This window comes from Lissotriton vulgaris, chromosome 1_1 (genome assembly GCF_964263255.1).
Source record: "Lissotriton vulgaris chromosome 1_1, aLisVul1.2, whole genome shotgun sequence".
NCBI lineage: Eukaryota > Metazoa > Chordata > Amphibia > Caudata > Salamandridae > Lissotriton > Lissotriton vulgaris.
The window spans coordinates 1,532,567,971-1,532,593,368 of NC_141685.1; the positions used below are offsets into that span (position 1 = coordinate 1,532,567,971).

Here is a 25,398-nt window from a genome sequence, read left to right on the forward strand (position 1 = left end):
CAAGTCTTAATAGCTGTTCCATGATAACGCATACCATATACTCTTAAGTGCATTATAATCCTCGCAGTTATATGCCAACTCTGGTATCGCTTTATCAAAACATGTCGAGTAAGGTGTCATGCGAATTGGAATACTAACCCCTCGCCAATTCTGGCGACGGGGTTAGCATTCCACCCTTTTAGAGGGACACAACATGTATGTAACTGTGAACCCCGGTTAAAGTTAACTCGAGCCTCAGCTTCACAAAATGGATGCTGCCACCACAGACACAAGTCTGACCTCCTGCTGCTGGGAGTCCTTCCAGCGAGGAGAGCTTGGACAAAGGGTTTCCTGTCAGGGGCGGTGCTAGCACCATCCCAGACAGGGTTTTGTGTATCCTGGGTAGGCAGGGCTGAATAGGAAGGTGACTGCAAGAGGCACCCCGGTGCTCACTATGCATCTGCCGGCTAGAACCAGTTCCAGGGGCACACCAGCCCCTGAGCTGGGGAAAGTCCGGCATGGGAGAGGGGTGTAACTACCCCCCTTCCTGGTCCCACCTATGGCCAGGACCTAGTCGCGTGCCAGCCCCTTTTCTTAGTATAAAGATAGGAGCGGGCCCCCTTCCCAAATTAGATAATTCCGAATCTTGATGACTTTCCACGAAAGAACTCTTGAACCTTTCAGAAGACTCTCCTTTGTGGCTAAGGAGCAGCCACCCTGCACAGCAGGCATCACCCAAGCGCATCGCGGTTTGCTGTAAGTCTCTCCTCCGGATCAAGACTGCCCAGCTCAACGAGACCCGGCTTCCCTGGCACCTCTGACCTCTACCTGCATCATCAGCCACGCTGAGATTCGTGGGTGTGACGAGACCTCGAGGGACCGGCCATCTTCAAGACTGCACGACGCTTGCCCAGCATGACCGCCGAGGGATCCTCGAGTGAGTGCTTTGGGGTTTGAGAAGCCCTAACCCTGAGCAGCTCCAGCACCGAAGTCCAGCCCCCCAGCATCCACCAGATCTGCGTGGGGCCCTTCTGCTCTTTGCTGCTCACCGCGTTGTCCGGTTACTTGCCTGCTGGCTTGTGGCCCTCCTTACGACGCACCACGACGACAAGACCACTGGTCTGGTTGCTCCAGACTGGCCCTTGCTCCCCTCCAACAGAGGAGCACCCCGGACCCTCCTGGTCCACTCCAGACGCCATTTTAAGTCCACCGCGTGGGCTTGCATTTGCCAAGACTTGTTGCCCAATCCTGGGTCCAGCGACGTCGACAGCAGATACCTTTGTGGGACAGCTCGCACTTCCATCCTGGTCGCCGACAACGCCTCCTGGTCCGAGAGACTGCAGAGCCCAGCGCCGCCCACTCACCTGGTCGAGGTGACTTCGTCCGGTGCCATCCTGGTGCCCATCTAATCACTGGCTAGTGATTCAGAACTTGGTCCCCTCTGCTTACAGGTATCCTCCATCACCGATCCAGGCTTGGATCCCATCAAACTTCATCACTGGTCGCCTGCCAGCAACTTCTTCTTTCAGGCTCCATAGACTGCAACGAGGATTCCCGACGTCTTTTCAGACCTATGCAGCCGCAGCCCCTGGGCTAGGTAATCTCAGCATTTTGGTGCTCCAGCATAGCTTAACTATCCAAGGGTCCAGATCCTTTTTCGTTTCAGCTCTATCTAGTCGGATTCGTCCGATAACACTAACTTTACGAAATCTAGCATCCATAGACTTTGTCCCGCATCCCGCGTGAGAGTGCACACTCTGCACCCGATCTCCCTAGGCCTCCTGCTCGTAATCTGAAGGTTCAGTAGTCCAGTCCTAGCGATCCTAAAGCCTATTAGAGTAGTACTTACCTGCTAGTAATTTCGCATTCCACTTTTAGAGTATATGGTTTTTCGTGCCCCTCGGGCATTTGTATAAATTGTGCGACTTTCAGTATTTTCCTAAAAGCTTTGTATTGTGCTTAGCACCCTGTCCTCATAAAGAGTCCAGGGCTGTTGTGTTCTAAATAAATATACTTTTATTTTCATTACAACTTGTGTGGTGTCCTTTCACTTGGTGTTCAAGGGGTATATGTGATGGTATAACAGCTGGCTTAACATGCCCTCTAGAGTCTAGCCTAAAGACCGCTCTTGTCCATGCTACTAGGATAGCTGGTCTACGGTTGACTTACAACCAATCATCAATAAGGGTTGTTTGGACTGATACATAGTGATCACTAGAATAGTGAGCACTGCATATCAGGCCAACTTCTCACAGGCACCAACTGCTTCACAGTGTCCATAAGAGCGTGGATTGAACGCCCCATCAAGCAGGTAGCATTCGTGGATTTCAAAGCCGTACTGGCAGAAGAGAAAACTTTCTTAGCAGCCTGATCCTGCTTTCTCGACTCCTTTTCCGCTGGGACCTGCGGAAATGCACCCGTAGATCTTTTGGAACATGCAGCCTGCACCACCAAACTCTCTGGTAGAGGATGAGAGGATAAAAACTCTGGGTCTTCAGGAGCTGTCCTATACCTCCTAGCTACAACCCTAGATACAGCAGGAGCCGATACAGGTTTTTTCCAAATCTCCAAAATTGGATCCTTTAAGGCATCATTAAAAGGCAGCAACGGTTCAGTCACTGAAGAAGGAGAATGAAGGACCTCTGTGAGCAGATTAGATTTAAATTCTGCAGTTGGTAGAGCAATGTTCAACAAGCCTGCAGCCTTCTTTATCACTACATGATAAGTCGTCACATCCCTTGAGGGTTCATCAGAAACCGAAGCACGGTCCTAATCAGGTGACAGTTTCAGGCCACTAGCCACAGAAAGGTCCTCAAAAGGATCCTCAAAATCTGTAATTCGCCTTACTCCAGATTTTCCTCACAATATCTTTCCTCCTCCATCAACCTATGGGCCTCACTCCTTGATCTTTGCTTCACATTCGAAGCCGACGGATCCGCAATCCACTCCGATGGAGCCAGAGCCGGCGTCGAACCCGACGTCGGACTCAGGAGAGATCCACGACGTCGTTCAGGGTTCGGCTTCAAAGTTGATGGGACTGGCGTCGACGGAATCTGAGACGCCGACCTCGGCGTCGAAGGCTTCGGAGTTGAAGGCCTTGCCGTATTCGGATAATGCCAATGCGGCGTCGGAGCCGGCATAAAGGACATAAAGGGCGCAGGTGCATAGGATTGAGGAACACCTAGACCATATGCCATCGGACCCATGGGACCAGCAGGAGCCCCAGAGGGATGCATAGCCCTTGAATAAATTCCGAACATCGCATTCAGAAAATGCGAAGGATCCTGACCTGGACCAGGGAAGGCTGGATACGAACCCCCAGGCGGATCTCGAGGGCGCGGAGTCGAAGCGGCGTCGACCTCCTCTTCAGGCTGGTGCACCGGAGTCGACAGACCTTCAGGCAACGGAGCCTCTCCCTCTCCAACCACCTCCTCCTCACCTTCATCCTCCCGACCTGAAGGATGGGATGGGTCCGGAGATGGAACAGCTTTCTGCTTCGGCGAACTCGGTGAATTCGCATGCGACGCCTCAGCCTCGGCATCCTGTTCCTCCTAAGCCGAAGAAACCACCACCTTCTCGACCAGCTTCACCTGCAACTTTGGCTTGGAACCCGACTCCTTTCTCGATCGATGTCGGGATTCATGGGTTCTCTTTTTATGCTTCTTCCTCAAAGACCTTGAAGCATGGGATGAGGACGAATCCGATCGCGACCTCGAGCGAGACCTAGACTTCGAGCGTTGAGTCCGCGATCTTGATTTCTTCTTTTCTTTTCCTTCTTTAAACTTGGCAACCAGAAGTTTTGCTTCCCTTTCCCGGAGGGCCTTTGGTGTCATCTTCCTGCAGGATTGGCAGTCCTCGACGTCGTGGTCGGAGCTCAGACACCACAAACAGCATTCATGTGGATCTGTGATGGACATCACCTTATTACATTCTCCAGAGGCCTTAAACCCGGTCTTCTTCGAAGACATGTTGAAAGAAAGTGAAGACAAAGAGACTAGAAACAAATAGCAAGTAACAAAGTTACAGCCAAGGCTACAGACGATCCCAGAAAACCGCTAGCGTCGACGACGCGGAAAAAAGGGAACTGATGTCATCACGCCGGCATGGGCCTATTATAGGCGTCGGTGATGTCAGCGGAGTCGCGAGCGATGCCGTGCCTTTATGACGTCCGGGTCCACGTCGGCGCGAAGCTACAAAAGAATTTCCGAATGTTGCTGACGCAGGGGGATATTCACAAGGTGAGAAATCCACACGGCAGATGTATCTATCAGAAACAATTGTACATCACAAAGTACACATGATACAACAAACTTAAATCAAATATCAATGAAATAAAAGCAATAGTCAAAACATATAGGGAGGTGAGAAGAAGAGAGGCTCACCTTATTGAAAAAGATTACGGAGAACCTCTTGTCCCACAGCTGTGTCCGCATTGTTCGTAGTTACCAGACAGTAATGCTTGGTAAAAGTGTGCCTGCTGGACCAGGTTGCTGCTCTGCAGATCTGCTGTATAGGAGCAGTCGAAGAGGAGATAGCTCTTGTAGAGTGAGCTTTCACTGTCGAGGATAAAGGTTTGCCTGCTTGCTGATGGTGAAACTGTCTCGCTGATGATATCCAACACACTATTGTTTGCTTAGTAACAGGATATCTCTTTCTGATTTTACCATGAGCCACGAAAAGCTGATCAGGATGCTGGTGCTCTTCTACAAATATACTTTTATACACCTCTTTATATCCAATCAATGCAAATATCTTTCCGCTGGTGTTTGAGGATTTGGAAGAAAGGTTTTCAATATGACTGGTTTATTTAAATGAAAAGCTGATGGGACCTTAGGAATAAAGGTAGGATTGGTATAACAGTGTCTTTTGTAAATTGAAGGAAAGGATGACAAACAGTTAAAGCATGTATGTCGCTTACCCGTCTGGCTGACGTAAGAACCAGGAGAAGAGACGTTTTCCATGTAATGCATTTTAGGTATGGCTCTATGAATGGGCTCAAATGGGCTCTTCATAAGTTGTTCCAATACAATGTTGAGATGCCAAGGCTGGAGGTGGCTATTTGAAGACTCTCTGCACAGATTGAACGTGAGGAGAGGAAGTCTGGTTAGGTGATCTACCTTACTACCAGCACTGAGGAGCCACACTTTGATGGACTTTTGTCGACTTATAGAGGAGGACCGTTAACTATACTTCCGTCCAAGAATCTACATTCTTTGCCTTGAAAAACTCTCTGTGAGACGAAACGCGTGTCGGCGGTGTGAGCTGTGAAGTTTTTTATATGCTTATGGATGTACAATAAAGATTTGGAAGAATACGATTTGGCTTGGATCTCTGAAATTTGGAGTTTATGGAAAACATTGGACATTACTTATTTATGATTGTGGATGAACATAGGATACTTTACGTGGTTTTGATATATTTTGATAATCTTTCTAGGATTTCCTAGATCAAACAATAACTGGACAATAGGGCGAGTGCTGTGTGGCCTGCTCTCATTTTTTCTTTGATATGGAAGGATTGCTTTTTCAGATATTTGTTGAGGCCCGAAGGTCCAAGATGGGGCGCTATTCCCCCGATTTCTTTCTTATGAGGAAAAATCTCAAGTAAAATCCTGTTACTCGCTGTACACCTGGTACCACTTTGATGGCTCCTTTGAGCAACATTATCTTTAGCTGAGATTCCAGCTCTTTTAAATGAGAGGGAGGAGGACCTTGGGGAGGGCAGTTCAGAGGGATCTTTCAAAATTCCAAAGTGTGACCATTAGAAACTATATCTAAAGCCCATCTGACTGTTGTTATTGTAGACTATTGGGGGAGGAAAAGGAAATTCTTCCACCAATTTTGGTAGGAACTGTGGCCGGCACTGGGCATTTGTCACTGTTTCTTGGTGTTCTCTCTGCCTCTGAAGGCAGTCTTGCCTCTATAGTGCTTGCAGGAAGCGGCAGGAGGTTGTTTGTACAACTGCTGATGTTGAATATAGAGATTGACCTTGATACGACTGGTAGTGCTTGGATTGACTATTACCTCCCTGAAAGGAAGACAAGCTATATCCTTTGGCTCCACGAAAAGGCTGCTTCTTGAACTGCAGTGTGGCTAGAGACCTTGCAGTTTCTGTATCTTTTTTAATAGTTTGAATGGCTTCATCAATGTGCTTACCATATAGGAATTCGCATATCAATAATTTTTGGCTGAACTTCTTGCCGGAAAAAAGTAGCTCCTAACCAGCTCTGGCGTCTCATGACCGCCACCCCAGCCAATCGAGAGATGCCTGTAGCTCGAACATCCACAGCGCAGTCAATAATCTCAGCAGAGATCCTTTCTCCCTCCTGAAGAATTCTCATCGCCTCAGCTTTCTAGTCCTCAGGCAACATTTCAATAAAAGGGGAAATGTCCAACCACATTTGGCGGTCGTACCTGCCCAGAATGGAAAGAGAGTTGGCCGCTCTAACATTGGTTGCTGCCATGGTGGAGAACTTCTTACCAATATAGTTGAGATGCCTTCTGGCTTTATCAGAAAGGGAAGACAGAGGGAAAGCAGGATTTCTGGCACAACGCTAAGCAGCTGGTGAAAATACTGAATTCAGCTTTGGTTGTCCTATAAGGCAGGCAGGCAAATTGTCTGGAATTGAGGCTGGTGTTCTCATTACCTTTAAGCCTTCCTGCCATATAAAATCCACTATGGGGATTGAGCGAATCTGTCTTTTGGTCTGTTCCTTGAAATCGTAAAAGAAAACAATCAGTTTGTTTGGTCGCCATGAGAAGCTGAAACCTCTTTCCCCTCTCTCCATGAGGCCATAAAAAGAAAACTATATCTTCGGGTGGCAAATCTAACAGAGGCTGGGTGGAAGGAGATGGTGTTTGTATTTGGTAGTTGCCACTAGTTAGGTAGGGATACCTCATCCAGTTCGCCCCCCTCTCTCTCATCATCAGCAGAGGTATGATTCTCCTTATCCTATGGATGCGTTGCTACAGGTGGTGGAGAAAGAGGAGGAGGAGGAGGAGATCTAATTACGAAGGAAGGCTTTGAGATAGGAGTTTGAGGAATGGAAGACGCTGGTTCTGAAGGAGAGAATCTGCGGTAGTCATCCTTCACCATATGTTGCAGATTTGATACTAGGGAAATAGGCATTTGAATGATTTGTTCCCTTCACCTATCTTGGTTGGGGTGCTGAGGACAATAAAAACGCACTCCTCGTCTTCATCATCCTGGCATTTTATCCGAAGAACTAAAGGACTGCGTGCCACATCGAACATACCATGATCCTCTGATTCTTCCTCCTCTTCTCCATACTCAAATATTTCTTCTGGAGGACAGGGGGATGCCTTACTTGGAGAAGTGTGGAAAGGTAAAATCACTTCTTCAGAAGCCCTTCTTTTAGAGTGAGAAACTGTAGCTAAGAAAACAGAGTAATGGGCAGTTTTTTCTTCAATGATGCAGAATCTGAAGCATATTCGTGACATGCGGACAAAATCGTTGACGGAACCAACAACTGCGACGATGTCAAACAAACCGTCGCAGATGAAGTTTTAGACAACAGTTCTTCCGTCGACAGTTTTGACGTTGACGAAGATCGTTGACGGAGGTCAGTGTCCGTAGTCTTCGGCTCCGTCGACGAGAGGTTTTTGTTCTTCAGAGCCGCCGACATCTGCATTGGTAATGAAAGATCTGCTGACAATTCCTTTAATAGAAGTCCTTTTTTCTTCATCGACTTAGAAAATGATGCGGACATAAACATAGATGGTCTCACCCTTACAGAGACTACAGTCAACGGAGAAGAGGGTGAAGACATGATGAGCTTGGACTGAGGTAAAGAGAAAGTCGATGTCATTGTCGTAGTTGTGGCGACGCAAGCTTTGGTCAAAGTGGGTGTCATCGACGGCTTCATCGACGCAGTGTCTTTTTTAGGTGACCGAACGTCTCCGATAGAGACCTGGATGTCAGCTTTATTTCTGAAGAGGCTTTAGAAGGAGGAGAGGGCATAGATTGAGCTTATATGAAGCTGGCTCGTTTTTAGAGGAGGAAGGCTGGTCATCAGATTTTAAGGTGTGGTGATGTTTCTTCAGCACCTTAACATGCCCTCTTTTTTGAGGGAGGAACTACTATCCTCATCAGACAGAGGATTGCCCTTAGTTTTTAACTTCTGTGGCCACAGAAGAAGACATCCTTCACTATCTTTCAAAGTCTTTTAAGAGAAGGTTCTGCAAATTGTACATTCTCTCACCTGCTGATCAGGGTGAAGGCAGTAGATACACTTCTTGTGGGGGTCATCCGAATGAAGTCTGAGTTTCCCACAAGAGTCACAATGCCTGAAGAGAGATCTTTTTGAAGAAGACATGATGATCTGAAGATGAGAACAAATTCAATAGGCCAAAGAGAAAAATACTGAGAAGAGCTCACGGAGACTCCCTTACACTCCCTTACACTACGTGCAATGGAAACTCTGAGAACCTGGAGTTTCTGTAGAGAGGGTTCTAGAGGGTTCTGTCACCTGATTAGCTGGAGTTTGGACTATTCCAAATGAATTGGAAGAGATGTTAAAGTAAATGTTTTTCTCTATTAACTTTAATGGTAAAGTCATTCCTTACTGCTTTTAATGTACCGTGGGACTCCCACTTTGATGACGGTGAATGATTTAAGCATGTGAATCTCTGAAAGATACCCCAATACTGGAGAAGCAGTGTAAAGGATTTAGATGCACCAAACAATTAAACAAGAAAGTCACAGAACACGAATTAAACCCAACACCAATTTATAAAAACTGATTATATTTTTATGAATTTTTAGAGTCCAAAATGAACAAAATCCCTCGGAGGGTTCCATAGGTATAGATTTTTAAAGTACATATAAACCTCAGTACTTCTAGTCACAACCTTAAACACGCATAGATTAACCGTAAAGTTTGGAAATTTTAGAAAAGCTTGTTAAAGTTGTGTTCTGCTACTCCGGCCCAGCTAGAGTGACCTAAGTTGGCAGGGAGAAGGTCAGGGGGGCAACTAAAGAATATTTGGACAGTTACCTGGTCACTAAAGTGCTCTCCAGTCCAGTTCTGAACTTTGCATCACAATCGCCATAAACGCCAATGGAGTGGTCCAAATGCAGGGGATGCAGTAGACGGAGGATGCTCAAGGATGCTGTAAGTGCTATGTGGTCCATGGTCATGTGGGGCGACTCTGATCACAGAGCTAGGGGTCCCTCAAAGTCTTCTTTGAGCCAGTAGAAGCCCAGCTATTGCAGTGCTCCCGGTCTCCGTCCACAGCGGTCCCAGCGATATCCTTTGGAGGAGGGTAGTGTCCCTCTTGTAGGACCAATCTGGACTCCGACAACGCTTTCAGGTCAGGTAGGCTCTGGTGCAATGGGCTCTTGGGGTTCCCAGCGATTCTCAAGAAGTAGCTACTGACTTGCTATGTTGTGCTACTTCAGCTTTGATGGCCCTAGTGCTGGCCCCAGGGGGACAGCCAACAAACCCTTGGAGTCGCTTTCATTGGTCTCGGGCTTGAGTGCAACTTTTCCTCAAGCTAGGAGTCACAAGCACAGTCCAAGCCAAGGTGCTGCAACCCAAACTATGCTAACCCTAGGTGCCGCAGATGCAGTCCAGTCCAGTAGACGGTGCAGGCTCACTTTGCAAGGTCCAAGGGTCAGCTGGGTAGTCCTTCAGTCCGTTCTCCACTTTAGTAGGAATCTAAGGTTCAGTGTGCCAGGGGTGTCAGTTGTATGCCTAGAAAAAGCCCCAGGGGGGTGATTAGGTCATTAGTCAATGGGCTATCAATATCCCTCTCGCCCTGTGACGACTTCATGCCGGCTATGAGTGGCATCTAGCAATCCCAGAGTGCACTAATCTGCCCACTGCCAAGAAGTCTATTAGAAGCTCCGAAGCCCACCCTAGAGATGTAGCCACTTGGGGCTACTCACCCACTGGAAAACTGATTTGGGCACTGGCGTTCCCCCTTGGTTCCTGCCGCCAGCATTTCTACCTGAACAAAGGGGCAATCCTTGAGGAGTGTGATCGCCCTTTGCCTACCAAAAGCAGCTGTGACATTAAGCTCACCTTTTGGGCTAACACCCTAAGTGGCTTCCTGCAAGAGGGAGGTAACACCTCTCCCTGTTGCTTAATTCTATTGTTACTGAGCCTGGGAACTATTCACACTACATCCCAGGAGGAAAGAAGGCTGTCTGATGGCCAATAACCATGTGAGGCCACTGGACCAGCCAGGCTACAGAGTGGCACATTTCTAAAAGTTGTTTTTCCATTAAAGTGACATTAAATTCGATTAGACTTGGGCAACAAAGACGGGTTTAACGCCATGATTAATTTGATACATTGAAGTACCTATTTAGCAGTCCCATTCAAAAGTTAGTTCAGGTGAGTTGTCAACAAGTAACTCTGTGATAGCTAGTGGGGCTACTAACTTTTAAATAGCAAAACGACAATTTGGAAATTTTGCTGTTAGGACATATGTCAGTCAGTCAAAGGTTTTATTTGCATAATTAGTTAAAATTGTTACAAAATTCGCATGATAAAATAACAATACAAAATGTATTAAAATACTTGAATTATTAACTCTCGATATCTATTAAAATTGGGGTCAATACGTGTAAGATCCTCAAGTTAGAGTGTCCCTAATGGCCCACCAACTAGGTGTTCCCCCTGTTCGGTTTGTCCTAAGCGTTTTCTTACTTCTGCCAGGAATTTAACTCCGTGGCATGCCAGGATTATGAAGGAGCCTCCGAGCCAGCATGTGACTGCGTGTCTGCAAGAGCGAATGTTTAGCGCGTTAAAGATGGGTTTCAATAAGAGTCGTCTCTGTCCTATCAGCGCCAGGCATACACAAAAAAGGTGTGTTAGACCTGACATCATTGGCTTGAGTCTCTCCTCCATTTTTTTCTGTTTGCCTCCACTGTTCACGATGTTTTTGCTGGTATATGCTTTGGGCACTGTGCCACTGCTGATCAGTGCCACAGTGCAAGTGCTCCCTATGTAAAATTGCTGTATTAATTGAATTCCATGTTTGGCTTATTTGGTTTACTATCAGTCCCTAGTCTAGTGCACCAGGAGTGCCAGGGCTTGTAAATACAAATGCTGCTCGTGGGCTTGCAGCACATGTTGTGCCACCCACAAGAGCGGCCTAGTAAAAGTATGTCTACAGGTCTGCCATTGCTAGACCTACGTGCAGTCTGGTACTGTCACGCTGACTGCGCAAGTACACCTACTTGCCAGTCCCCAAAACCTTCCCTTAACTTCATGTTAGTCACCCCTATGGTAGGCCTGAGGGCAGGGTGCATTGTAAGCATAAGGTAGGACAAGCCTGACAAGGTTGGCATGTCCTAATAGTGAATTACAGCCATATTTGTTTTTCACTATTGTAAGGTAACCTGCTCTCCATTAGTTAGAATGGGCTGCCAGGGTTATTAATGCTATAATCCTAGCTGGCTCGGGGAGCATGGTGCAATGTCGAGTTTGGTATCCCTGAACTCAGGGTTTGATCACGCATCTATTTGTGTGGATGGTTTTTGGACTCTGGGATTGAAAATAGCACTTTTAGAAAGTGGCTATTTTCTTGTCTAACTATTTCTGGTTTCTGCTGGTTTGGTGTGTGTGTGTGACAGGAGCTGGGTGGCTCCAGAGATCTGCTGAGTCAGTGTGGGATGAGTGGGACATTTGCATTGAGAGTAGGGGGAGAGTAGCTTCTGATAGCCTGCCCTGCCTGATACAATGCTGGCTCCACCTCCTGCCAGGCGACTGATGGCTCTGTGCCTGCCAGGGACGATCCTAGCCCCACCTCCTGCCGGGAGGCTGATAGCTCTGCTCCTGCCAGTGACAATACTGGCTCCACCTCCTACTGGGCGGCTGAGGACTCTGCCCTGCACAGTGAATAGGCCAGGTGCCTCTGCCTGGCTACACCCACAACAGACCCAGGATGTTGGGAAATTCCCCTGCATGGACAAAGGGATCAAAGCCAAAAAGGGGTATAAGAGAAGGACCCCTGAACCAAGACTTTAGATCACTTCTGACAAGGAACCCTGAAACCAAGGACAAGAAGCCTGCTGATCCAAGGACTTGCCTACCCCTTCTGCCAGTGTGCTGTTTGCTGGGGGGAATCCTGCATTGCTTCTTTATTTTTGCCAAGGAACCAGGAGAGAGGAACTTTGTGTGTACTCTCAGACTTTGCTAAGAAAATCTCCAAGGACTGGAAGAGTGCCAGTCTCCTGCTGAAGTCACAGGGCTAAAGGACTTCATAATTTGCTAAAAGTGCTTGTTGCTGGAACTTGTGAATCCAGCACCTCTGAACGAATCCAGCAATCTCGACGCCGACGGACGTCGCCGAATCCAGCTCGACATCGTGAGTAACGGCTCCAGTGTCCCGCTTCCTCGACGCCGGCCCCCGGGCCCGACCGACGCCAGCAGCAACGCCAGTGAGTAGTGAGTACGACTCCAGCTCCAAGTGACCTCGTGTCTGCACCGCTGCTGATCGCATCGACTTCGAGCCCTCTCGACGCCGTGAGCGCTGCTCACCTTTGCAACATCATCGACATCGACGACGACGCCGTATCCTGCTTCGCCTCGTGAGTGCTGCTCCTGCCAGACTCCGAGGCCGGATCGACGCCGGAGACGCGACGCCGGACATCTCGACGCCGCTGATCATCGTGTGCTTCGCTTTTCCAAGGTACTGTGTTGTGGGGGTCCGTGTGACTCCGAGCTCGAGGTAGCGCTCCTCGCGGTCGACGCCGAACCCTTTGGATTAACTTTGCTTCGACGTCGTGTGACTCCCGTGTGGGTTACATTGTTGCCAAGAACTGTGCTTTAAAGAAGAAGAGTTGCTTTTGATACTAAAGACTTTGTGCTAAGAAGAAACTACACTTGAACTATTATTTTTCCTTCCAAGAGTATTTATTAAGATTGTGGTATATTTTTGTCGTTATTTGGTCTTGTGCTAAGCCTTATATAAAAATCCTTATTTTTATAATACTACTGTGTCGTGTCCATTTGTAGTGTATTCACTTTATTACTGTATGTGGTCATAAATGCTTAACGCACTGCCTCTGAGATAAGCCTGTCTGCTTTGCCAAGCTACCAAGGGGGTGAGTAGGGGTTATCTAAGTGTGTGATCCCCTTGCCCTGACTAGAGGAGGTCAGTCCCTATTTGTCAGAAGTGTATACCTCTGCCAACTAGAGACTGCCAAGTCTAACAAGGTGGGCAAGGGTTTCAGTTTTATACCCACAGAGGCGACATTGCTCCTTCTGGTCGGAGGATTTCCAGGACGGTAGTAGGTCCTTTGAGACATGTATCCCCATCCGATAGTCTCTAAAAGCCTTTTTCAGATGACCACTGAAGTGGGATAATAGGTATGCAAGTAGATTTGAGTTTGTGAAGGAGTTCATAATGGTCCAGCCATGCCGACGTTTTGCCAGTGTCTCTTTATCCTCCAAAAAGGATTTCCTTTTTACTGCTGCAGTGGCTAATTTGCTTAGACTTGCTTTATCTGTCCCAGATTTCCAAACTGATTCCAGCTCCAGCTTTTCCACACAGAATTTCAGATACTTTCCCCAGGTGTTCGGGGTTTCGGTATCCGCCCGTTTTTTAATTTCCTCCCAGCTCAGCCAGTCCAATGTGTCCGGGTCTGCAGATCGAAGTTTATAACAGAGTTTTACGAAGCCGCTCATGCTCCGGAACTTCTGGTTTTGCAGTCCAAATTCGAGCCTGACTTGTGAAGCTGAGGCGGATTTTGGCAGATTGAAGACCGCTTTATAAATTTTAATCTGTAGTTCATTTAAAAGATTGACCTCCTTGCCACACCACGTAACTAGGCCATAAGATAGGGTGGGCATTATCTGCGCTGCCATTACTTTTAATAGATGGTTATAGTTAGGGCAATCCATTTTTACTTTTAACGAACGGTACGCAAAGATTAAAGATTGTGCTTTTGCTTGTAGAGCTGTTTTGTGATCCTTGTAGTTAACACCTTTTGTTATTGTTATTCCCAGATACTTGTAATGCCCTTGTTCTTTCACTGTTGCCCCTTGGGCCATCCATTTGTACTTTAACTTATGCAGATCTACTAAACGGACCACTTTAGTTTTTTTTTATTTAGTTCCAGGCTTTCCCGTGCTAGGTATGATGTTAATTTATTTATAGCTCTTTGTAGGCCGAACGTTGTTTTACTCAGCATACAATATCGTCGGCATATTGTAGATAGTGTATTGGGTTGTTAGCCAAAGATGGTGGGTGGCTATTTGCCGATTCCAGCGCACTTGTGAGGTCGGAGAGAAAAAGGTTGAAAAGGGTGGGGGCTAATATGCAGCCCTGTTTTAGGCCTTGATGTGTTGGGATGCTCCTGGTTGTGCTGCCTCCGTTTCCCAATTTCACTCTTGCCCAGGTGTGGTGATGTAATGCTTTGATGGCTATTAAGAGTTGGTGTGGCAACCCCCAGCTCTTTAGTTTCATCCACAAGCCCTCTCTATTCACCAGATCGAAAGCAGACTTGATGTCTATAAAACAGGCGTATAAGCGGGAACCCTTTGCTACCGCTAGATCCATTAGGATGGACAGGCAAGTTAAATTTGTTATTGTTCCCATTCCTTGCATGAATCCTGTTTAAAATGTAGGCATTATCTTTGTTTCTGCTATCAGGCTTGTAGTTCTAGTAGAATGCAGGAAGCGTAGAGCTTGACCTCTACGTCTATAAATGATATTAGTCTGAAGTTTATGGGGTTAGAATGGTAGCCATGCTTGAATATAGGGTGGATGATGCTGCCTTTCCAGGAGGCGGGTAACTCTGCTTGTTTGTATATTTGGTTGAACAAAGGCGTTAGGGTCTCTGACCACAGGCCCGGGTCGTGCTTAAAGATCGCGTTTGGCAGCCCATTTGGTCCCGCTGCGCCTTCTGACTTTAGTCTTGATATTATCGTCCTTAGTTAATTTTTGGTGGTTAGGTCGTCTGGCTCTGTTGGCCCCTTCTGAACTTTTTCCCGCTTGGAGGCTCTATTTTCCTTGCACTTGGCTCCTTTTAGTTCCTCCGTATTTTCCTGTGTTGCCCCTGAACCATTAACGGGGCCTGAACCAATGTTGCAGTATAGGGTTTGCACGTGTCTGGTCCAGGTTTCTGCTCCAACCCCAGTTTCCTGTTGGAGTTTTACTCCTTGATTTAGGTTGTTTATAATACCCCAAAATCCTGGCTGTTAGGATGTTTACCCGCGATTAGCAGTTTGTTCCAGATGATTTCTTTATGCGAGTACTTTCAGACCCTCAGTGCCTTCCTGTAGGTGCTCCTGGCTCCATTCAGGTTAGATTTGTTTGTCACTGACCCCGATATTTTTTGGCTTGCAAGAGCTCGGACTTCCTTGGCAACTTTTCCTTTTTTTGTTCTCAGGCCCATGTTGAACCAAGGCTCCTTCTTGATGTTAAAATTACTCTGGTTCCCTGGCTCGGGAACTTTTGCTGAAGGACCTGAATCGTTTGCTCCCAGTTGGATACTAGCTCCTCCTCTTTTTGGGTCCCGAGGTTGGCCATATGGGCTTTAACTAAGTCTGTGATTTTGCCCAACCCATCACCACGCCATTTTAATTTTCTTAGGTTGAACTTTGATGCGTGGTGGATAAGGGAGGTCGTGGTTGGTGCCGTACTTGGTACACTATTCAGTCTTATTATTTGGGGGAAATGGTCACTTTCTACTCGATGTTCTATACAAAATGATTCAATGCTGGGAATTAACTCATCACTTACTATGGAATAGTCAATTGTTGAATGGACCTTGCCGCTCAGATATGTGACGGCTCCCGGCCTATCCCCTTTGTGTTGCCATTCAGGATTGACAGTCCATATTCTTTTAAGCTAGATGCTAGTTTTTTTCTGCCACTGTTTGCAGTCTTCTTTGCCTTCGCCTTGTTTTGGGCAATAAGGGCGTAGTTGAAGCCCCCGGAGATCACCAATGGGCATTGCGAGTGGGTTCTTTGCATTACCTTGGTCAGTGACAGCAAGGTCACGTATTTTTCTTTTTGTTAGGACATATGAAAAGTATATGTCTCAATTAATAATGCACAGCTCTCTTCTTTGGGGAGACCTACATATATTGTTAAGGGAAGTGGAGACTTTGCCATTGATTTGACCGGCAAAGTCAAACTATCAATTTAAATCTGCTCTTCCAGGATGCAGTAGCAGGGTGGTACACATTTTGTACTTTGTCGCACACAGGGTGGGACAACCAGTGCAGCAAGCCAGGGTGGGCACTCTGTCTTACATGCCATGGGGGTAGTCAATTCAACATATACTCTGTAATGGGTTAGAACACCAGCACTGAGGTTTGGTTAGCAGGTCTCAAAACTAAGTTATGGTTGGAAAGCTTCAATTAATCACAGCCACTGTCAATCACTCCCAATCCATCATTTTTCACCCACCATGCCACCTTAGTTTGGATCCATCCATGTTTAAACCAACCTTCCCCTACTCCAATGGGAACAGTCAAGTCCTAAATACCATGCTAGGTCATCCATAAACTGGAACTAGTGTTAAGTTGGGGTGCAGGCTGAGCAACTGCAAGTGGCTGAGATTAATTCAAGCATTCCAATCCATCACTTTGTTTTTGATGCCCAGATGTGGGTCTTGTAGTCACTATGCCACTGGAACCAATTTCTACCTGGCTGATGAGCCCTAGTAAACGCAAAACCAGTCCTGTGTTCCAGTTCTGGGGGAACTTGCCTTGTTGTTCAGGCTGGACTGTTCCTAATGGAGCGGCACACAAAAATTAGAAGGTGTTCCCCAGGTTTGTTTACTTGTTATCAGGAAAGCCAGACTATGGTTTTTTCAGAACTGACAAGACAGAGTGATTTAATACGTGTACCTGTATGAAAAGTACGAAAATACACGGAAGGAACCCATCCTCGTGAAACGAATTAAAAATAACGCGAGGTGAGAAATTGTCATATATTCATGGAAGTAGTAAGGAAAAAACAGTAGGAATGTGATAAAAATAGACACCTTTTTTTCTTCTAGTAACCGCTACTTAATTGAAAAAGAAGCACTAGGAGCACACCGGTCCATACCTAAATACAATATATTACAGGTGTGTTTTAATCATATATAACTGCTGGTTTAAGTGTGTCAGTAAACCAACGATTGGGTACAACATAATGGGTTATATATCCCTGTATAGATCGCGATCAAGCAGATCGATTTACAGAAAACTACCCGTATCTAAAGGCCTTGAGAACAGTAAAACCCGAATCAACTGAGAGGATACTGTCACAAGAAAAATCAGGTGTGAAACATCAAATATGCGATATCACATGCATGTGAATGTGGTGACTTTAATTGAACTTCCCCCACCTAATGAAAAACATAGTATAAATTTTGTTATTGAGTCAATGAATGTATACCATAATACGTATACGCTTATTTTCTTATTAATGAACAGTCGACAACAAGAACATTTTGAACCCCAATGCATTAAAGATCTCCAAGTAACGCACTGGTGGTTGAGCCCAAATATGAAGTATGGAGAGCGTCTGCCGAGAAAAACGTGAGAGTGAATGTGGCCTGTCTACATAATTGTATGAATGCATCCATCAAATAGGTGGGAGGGATACAAAACAACCTTAGTAATACCACAATAGGCATGTAAAAGAAGTACTAGATGTAGAAAATTCTTTTGAGTTAATATTGGCAAGAACCTTGAGCAATTGTAATGTGAATGTGAAACTGCACTTGAGGATGTTTTCTTAGATTGGATTCCTCTATCCACAGATCCATTTGTTGTAAATTTGTCCTGAAGAAGGTGGGGCCAAGCGCCTAATCCACCGAAACGCGTCGACAACCCACTCCAAGGGTTTTTAAAAAATAATCCTTTTTGTTGTTATATGTTGTTTTTAAGTTGAATTGTTTTTTAATGATATCAATAAATGTGTGCATATGTGATGATAATCTAACGAGCATTAGGCACTGTATTAAATGGTGGAATATGTATGATCATACCTTTTAGGTAGATACATTTGCTTTTTTAATATACAAAAAAGATTCATGAAAAAAACCTTTTAAATAAATAGTTCTAAGCCAAATCATTTTTTGCCTTTGTGGTTCTACTAGTAGGGGGTACACAACATATCAAATTCACACATATGGGAAATCAAGAATGAATGTGAGAGGGATAGTCTTTCCTTTGAATGTGGTGACATAGTGTTTTCCTGATAACAAGTAAACAAACCTGGGGAACACCTTCTAATTTTTGTGTTACTCTACCCAGTTCCCTTGGGTCCAGAGGGTACTCTCTTTCCTTTTTTAAGCCTAATGGAGCGGAGCCAAGACTGATTTGCTGGGTCCAAACTAGGATCACAAGGTGGGCAAAAAAGTATGGATTCGGCATTTGGCCGAGAGTGATTGCAGTGGCTCAGATTCATTCAAGCATTCTATCGATCATCTTGTTTTTGATGTCTCTCAAAAGAAAGATAGAGGAGAAACCTGGGACATACTCATGGTACACGTCAATACCATTAGCTCACTATTCACCCTCAGTCACTCACAACTCACCTGCAGTATCAATCAATCTTACAAAAAAGCACAACTCACCCACCTGCTACACAACATATCCACATACACCCTCTAATGTGACAAAGACATCCAGATCCTTCAGCTACTAAAAACACCCCTTACCCACATACTCGCATTAGCACTCACCTATGGCAAAACTACCCGCGGACACACATCTTTCACTCACCAGCAATCTTTTGAAACACCTGCTAAGTGCAATACACTAGCTATAACCCACAAAATAACAGACCACTTATTGCACTAGATATTCACTCAGTCACCTATGAGTTGCATCGCACCCTCTTTGGAATAATGCTCAACATGCTTACATCATCAATCACTGTGGATCAGGCCTGTGCATAGGCTGCTGTTTGATGGTTTGAGGGTCTATGGACATACTCTCTTGTGTGGTAACTGATACCTGCAAGGTCTGCAGATCCCGGAGACTACTCTGCCTTGTGAGAACCAAGACAATTATTTGGATAATAACGCAAGGGCTAGCTGGGCTGATTAGTATCACTTCATGTTAGTCTGTGGTCTGCTATCTAAAGTCTCAAACTGACAGATCTGTGTATCTTCTGCATGTGTGACGTATTTGTGCACCCACAAGTTTCAAAACAAAGAACACTCAAAACAGCAGAGACCAACTGACTTTGCCTAATTTTTTTCCTTCCAGAATTTGACCGGGGCATATCACATTTCAAGCAGATAAAATACATCCTCTAACTCACTCGTCTTGTTTTAATCGTTTATATCCATACGTCTCGTTTACATACTATAAAACGGCGATGTCTTTACTCTCTTTATAAAGCATATCTGCAATAGGAGTTGAGATTCAAATTCTACTGAAAATTCATCATGTTCCTTCTTTGCAAGTATGTTTTCTACATCACATTAAACACGTATCACTCAGGTGCTCTGCACCATTGGTAGAGACCATTATTCCAGTTTTTCTAGTCCATATAAATGCTTACTTTAGCTAAGATCCCCTTTATTTACCGCCTTCAACATGATTTTTCTTTCTCATATATCCTTAATTTCCCCTACCACTTGTTGCTGAATTTTGAGACAATTTCTCCCACTGACTAAATTGAGTGCCTAAATTATACCTCATGTTGTTTCAATTCTTCAGCAAAAGCCTTCTTTTCATTCTCTTCTTCGGTCTTCATCTTAGCTTCCTGTTCCTGTAAAAACAGAAATATATAACATATCAATATCAAAAACCATTTGATTGCCTGCGTTATAAACAGTGATCCACATCAATAAATTAATATGTGTGAAGGGAAAAAAAGATGTTACTTGTCAACTAAAAAAGATAAAATGAAGCGAAAACTGCCTCTTTCATGATGATAGAATCTATGAAACTCTCGAAATTCATTCAAATTATGGAAATTTAAAGTATTTGCTTATTATGATTTTCACCCCACACATAAGGTCATTCCAAAGTACTCTGGATGTTATTGATACTATTAAAATAGTGTATACATAGCTTCCAGAAGAGCTTAGCACTTTACATCCCTCCCAATGAGTAAGAAGTGTAGCTATCACAACACTACATGAGGGAGATTTGTGGCGCAGCAGCCAGGGCGGCTGACTCCGAAGCACGGGGCTCACGGTCACCGTTCGATTCCCATCGCCGGCGGCAGCTCAGCCCAACACCCTGTGAGACTGGGCAATAGCTTGCTTAATCTTCGCAACGGCCCCCAACGCCTTGAGACCCTTATGGGTGATTAGTTTGCGCTTTACAAATACCGGCTTACAATTAAAAAATTGATAGTAAATCAACACAAAGAATGGAATGATTTGCTGATTAACAGTTTATAAATTCAAAAGAATAAGAAAGTTGGAAGCATTTACAATTCTATAATACATATTCTATAAAGTTGGAAGCACTTACAGTTCCCCAGCGTTGGCATATTTCATAGAGTCACATACCTGATTTGTTCAATGCTTTAGGCTCAGAATACACAAGACTCAATATTTAGCTATCAGAGTTTATGTACAGAGTCCATGTACACTGAATTTAACATTGAAACAGCCATACTCTACGTATAATATAGATCAAATGTGACTCAAACTTTGCTGAATGAAGTGGAATGGTGTAGACTATTTGGAAAAATATTTTGCATCAAGCACAGTGCTGGATAATGTTTAGTGAAGCATGGACGAAAATGCTTGAATCCCATTTTCTTTGCACCAGAAGCAGGATTACGTAATGGGCACAACAGGAACAACTTGTTGCCCATTAAGTGGTACTATAGTAATATGCAGAGCCAGATACAACGTTAATCCTATGGAGTTGTGATTAGTCTGCTGTGTAATAAAGATATATACGGCAAGAAAGTCACATACTTGGTTCGTTAGCAGGCCTGCAATCACAGAATTAAATATTATGACCACAAAATCTAACCATTTTTGTAATTGAGTCAGTAACTTTGTGAATGCAACCGTCAGTGAGTCAGTTATTTTTTTTGTAAGGTCTCTACATCATTGCCTAATCAAATATTTAATGAAGAGGGGCACCTGAAAAGCCACATGTAACACGTACCTACTTTAATCTTTGAGGTTAGTATGTCACTCCCTATGCTAATGTAGATCAATTTATTATTACAGTGATATCACACGTTTATCAAGTCTCCGATTTACATTTTTTGAACCAGCTACTGAAATAACGTGAATAAAAGAAGCTGTTATAATAGATCAGGTAAGCAGTTACTAAGTGTAAAAAATAATATCATATATGTAGAGAGGTTAGTAATGGAGACTATTAGCTTGCAACATATTATTATGCATTCTACTCAGCTTTTAGGTACTTCAAGCCCTCGAATCCATCCCTAAAGGTCTTGGATGATGATCTGAAGTACCATTTTGAGGATAGAGGTATATATAGTCTTGCTATCTGGAGTGGAAAAGAGTTTTAGATATATGACATCTAGAACACAGGTAAACTCAAATAAGGTAGAAGGAAAGAGGCACTTATGCCCGTCTGTATATCTTTTCATTTTAGAGATTTTACATGCTGTTAATCTAAAGCCCAATCATCAAAAAATGAGGACACGTTTCAATCAAAAGTACAACAAATACATTGGAAGGAGGTAAACCATCTATATGTTTGACACTTCTTACGTTTAGTGAAATGAACTGGGTGTTTTAAACTGGTATATCCTAACTTATACCTAGGGTAATCAACAGGCCTGGCACTGTAAGACAAGATCTCTAGTGTAAATAATATATGACTATACTGATTTGGGTAGTTCTGTATCATATTGACAAAATTAGTGTCCTGGCCGATTAAACCATCATATTTCTGGTTAATCATAGAACCCTGACAGTAAGAGAGAAAAAAATAGTTTGATGTGTTTAATGCATGGATAACATCACTTGTTGGGTGAAATAAGAGATTGAGTGTTATTTGTTCACATGTATTTTGTAGCATTCATTGTTGTGGCTCACAGAGGGGGTCAGATTCATTGTTTCTTAGACCATGTATATAGGGGAGGGTTTTTAGGCTGTACACCTGTACACTCAAGTTATTGTTGTAATATGCACTTAAGCTCTAGACAACAAATGTATTTTAAATAAAATAAAACTTTCTCTCATTCTAGTAACCACTGGTATGAAAACCTTGCTGAAACGCGTTGGTAGTTAACAAATGTAACCAGTGTTTTCCAAAATTGGCATACATTTTTTGGTGTCTTGCTTAACAGAGATCAGGCTGATCTTTGAAGATTGGTTTTGATTGTTCTGTTTATACCAACTGTAGATACATATGCTTTTCAGGCTACACCATACAATGTAATAATGTGGTTTAAACATGTATAACAATATCTAGAATGTATGTTTTATGAAAAGAATAAGTTATCATGTAATAAGTGTATTTATAAATACTTTTCTATCCTGAAATACTTTGAAAAAAGAAGTAAAATATATTTTTTTATATATCTGTTGCATTGTTTGCATATTTTGGTTTGTGGGTCTGTGAGGTTATTATCAACGATCTCAAAGTCCCCACTGTGACCAGGTGTTCCCAGGTACTGAGGGACCAGATCTTGATCGACAGGGACAATGGCCTCTGTCAGCAGCCTGGGGTTCAACTATCAGAGTTTCCTCCCTTAGGGGAGGAGGACTTCAGGAGGCTGGCGTGGGGCATTTCCTCCGGTTCACCCACGGACCCGGTCCCGCACAAGATCTGGAAAGAGTATGAGGTGGAATTATTTCCTGCCCTTCGCCTGATCTGCAACCAGTCTTTGGCCAGCGGCATCGTGCCGGCTCGCTGGAAACAAGCCCTGATTTCCCCGCTGTTGAAAAAACCTTTGTAGGATCCAGAGTGCTCTAAGAATTATAGACCTATCTCGCTGCTTCCGTTCCCTGCGAAGATTGTTGAACGCAGGGTCAGTTTTTTATTGTCTAAACATCTGAAACAACATCAGTTGCTGGAGGATTTGCAATTCGGCTTTCGCCCTGCCCACGGGACGAAGACGGCCTTGGTTACGGCCATTGATGAGCTTCAAATGCGTGCAGACAGGGGACAGGCAACCGTTTTGATTTTGCTTGACCTGTCTGCCGAATTTGATAAGGTAAACCATGAGATCCTCCTGAGCAGACTGCAGGAGGCCGGGGTGAGTGGATGTGCCCTGCGCTGGTTTCGATTCTTTCTTGAGGGCAGACAGCAGGCTGTGGCCCTCCCCCTTTTCAATCTGTATTTTTTCCAGTACCGCATGGGGTTCCTCAGGGCTCGGCAATCAGCCCCATTTTGTTTAACCTTTATTTAAATCCTTTGGTGTCTTTGAATAATTCATACAAGATCAATACGATTAACTATGCGAATGACACTCAATTGATCCTCTCCTTTGAAGGGAAGGATTCAATATCGGTGGAGGTATTTCACGAGTGTATTTGGGATGTTGCTGGCTGGCTACAGGTTAATTCCCTGCAATTTAGCACTGGTAAAACTGAACTGCTCTTTTATGCAGGGAGCAAGATTTCACATTCTCTTCCTGATAATCTCTGGCCCCCAGAAATAGGCACTAAGGATTCTCCTGTTAAAACAGTGCGTAACCTAGGTGTTATGCTGGATAACAAGCTGACTATGGAGGCTCAGGTTGCAAAAACTGTATCCTCCTGCTTCGCCATGATTAGGTCCCTTCGCAAGATTATGCCATTACTACCTACTTCCGCTCGGGCCTTGGTGGCCAGATGTACTATCCTGAGTAGACTCGATTACTGCAATGCACCTCTGCTCGAGTCTCCCAGTTTTTTGCTTGACCGGCTTCAAAGAATTCAATCTGCGGCTGCCAGAATGGTCCTGGGGTGGCCTAGAAGAAGGTCAGCCTCTGCGGCTCTGGCCGAACTCCATTGGCTCCCCCTTAGGCAGAGAATACGATTCAAGTCTCTCTGCCTTGTTTTTAAAGCCCTCCATGGGCTTGGGCCCAGAACGCTGCAAGTCAAATTTGCCTGGTATACCCCTGCCGGGGCGTTGCGTTCCTCGTCAGCACGACTGGCGAGAGTCCCTAGATTTAAAAAAGTCAGGGCAGGAGGAAGATCTTTCAGGGTGGCTGCGGCCAAACTCTGGAATGGTCTACCTTGGGAGATTAAGCAACTCGATAAACTTCTCCAGTTCAGAAAATCCATGAAGACTTGGCTGTTCCCTATGGTCTGATTGGTATGATCTACTGCTGCCCCTTCGTCCACTTCTCATGGAGTACCAGCGCCAGGATGCCTGCAAGGCGATAGTGTGCTTAATAAGTTTTATAAATAAATAAATAAATAAAGTTTAATTGCTTCACTAAACATTATCCAGCACTGTGCCCGGAGCAAAATATTTTTCCAAATAGTTGCTTTCCCTGTTAAGGTAGTATCCTTTCTTTCAGGGGCCCCGTGTGTTTTCCAGAGTGGTATGGTGTAGAAACATATGGGTCTATTTACAGTTCCGCCATGGGGGCAAAGTAAAATACTTCGTCCACCTAATTTATTTAGAAATGACCGCCAAGCAGATGGTCTTTTATAAAAGAATTTGCTGGAACCACTGTCAAAGCGGTTCCTGCCAAAGCATTTTACTCTTTGCTCCTGGCTGTGTCAGCAGGACGCAGAACTGTACCAAACAGAATTCTTTTTATTTACAAAAAGAAAATCCCAGAACCGGGTTTTCCTTTTTGCAAATAAAGTTATGGTGCCCTTGCCACGAGAGCCATCTCCAATGGAAAGTGGGAGCATTATTTGCTCTTTATTGTCCCTCACAGCTAGGATTTGCCTGGCAGTGAAAGACAGTAAAAATGGCTAATTATTCACCCTTCCCAATTGGGCATGCAAATATATAGCCATTTCTACAAAAGTTCTTCATCCCCAGGGTCATCGGAATAGTTTAGTCATGGTAGACTAGTCTCTGCCACGGTACACCACATAAAGATCGGGTGGCTGGACCACTATGTTGGTGGGGAGGGAACTCTGCCGCCGCCACAACAGAGTATCTTTGCCACCAACATATAAATCAGCCCCATAGAGCTCAACGCGCAGACAACTGATTTTGATGTTCAGAGCTCGTCAAGAGTAAATAATCTTGGCACCTCATTCAGGAAAGGGGCAGAGGGAGGGTTGTCTGTGAATCCATGAAAGATACCAACACTAGAAAACCTCAGTTACAGGTAACCTTTTTTTCTCTAGTATTAAAACTTTCATCGATGCAATTGCTTAAATTAAAATTATCATAGCAGTGTCAGAAGAAATCATGACAGGAATGTCTCTCCCCTGAAGTACACAGGTTTCAAAGCACCACAAATCCTACCATGAAGTGTACTTAATGCTTGGCTAAGGTATGAGTTGTCCTTCACATCACCCACTACAGATCTCTTTCAGATTCTACAGTATTTCAGATCTCAATCAAGGGCATTGTGTGGTCTTTCAGGAC

The 25,398-nt window shown here is 44.6% G+C and overlaps 1 protein-coding gene across 2 annotated transcripts in view; it reads right to left on the reverse strand.

Moving 5' to 3' along the window:
• The window catches only part of LRRIQ1 (leucine rich repeats and IQ motif containing 1), a 1,278,742-nt gene that overhangs the window by 1,096,155 nt on the left and 157,189 nt on the right, over positions 1 to 25,398 (reverse strand). For both annotated transcript variants that reach the window (XR_015295276.1, XM_086917996.1), the window contains exon 6: positions 19,604 to 19,678. Coding sequence is in view for 1 of the 2 variants with exons in the window: in XM_086917996.1 (XP_086774122.1) it covers positions 19,604 to 19,678 (75 nt within the window). In the remaining variant the exon portion in view is untranslated. The remainder of the gene's footprint in view (positions 1 to 19,603; positions 19,679 to 25,398) is intronic.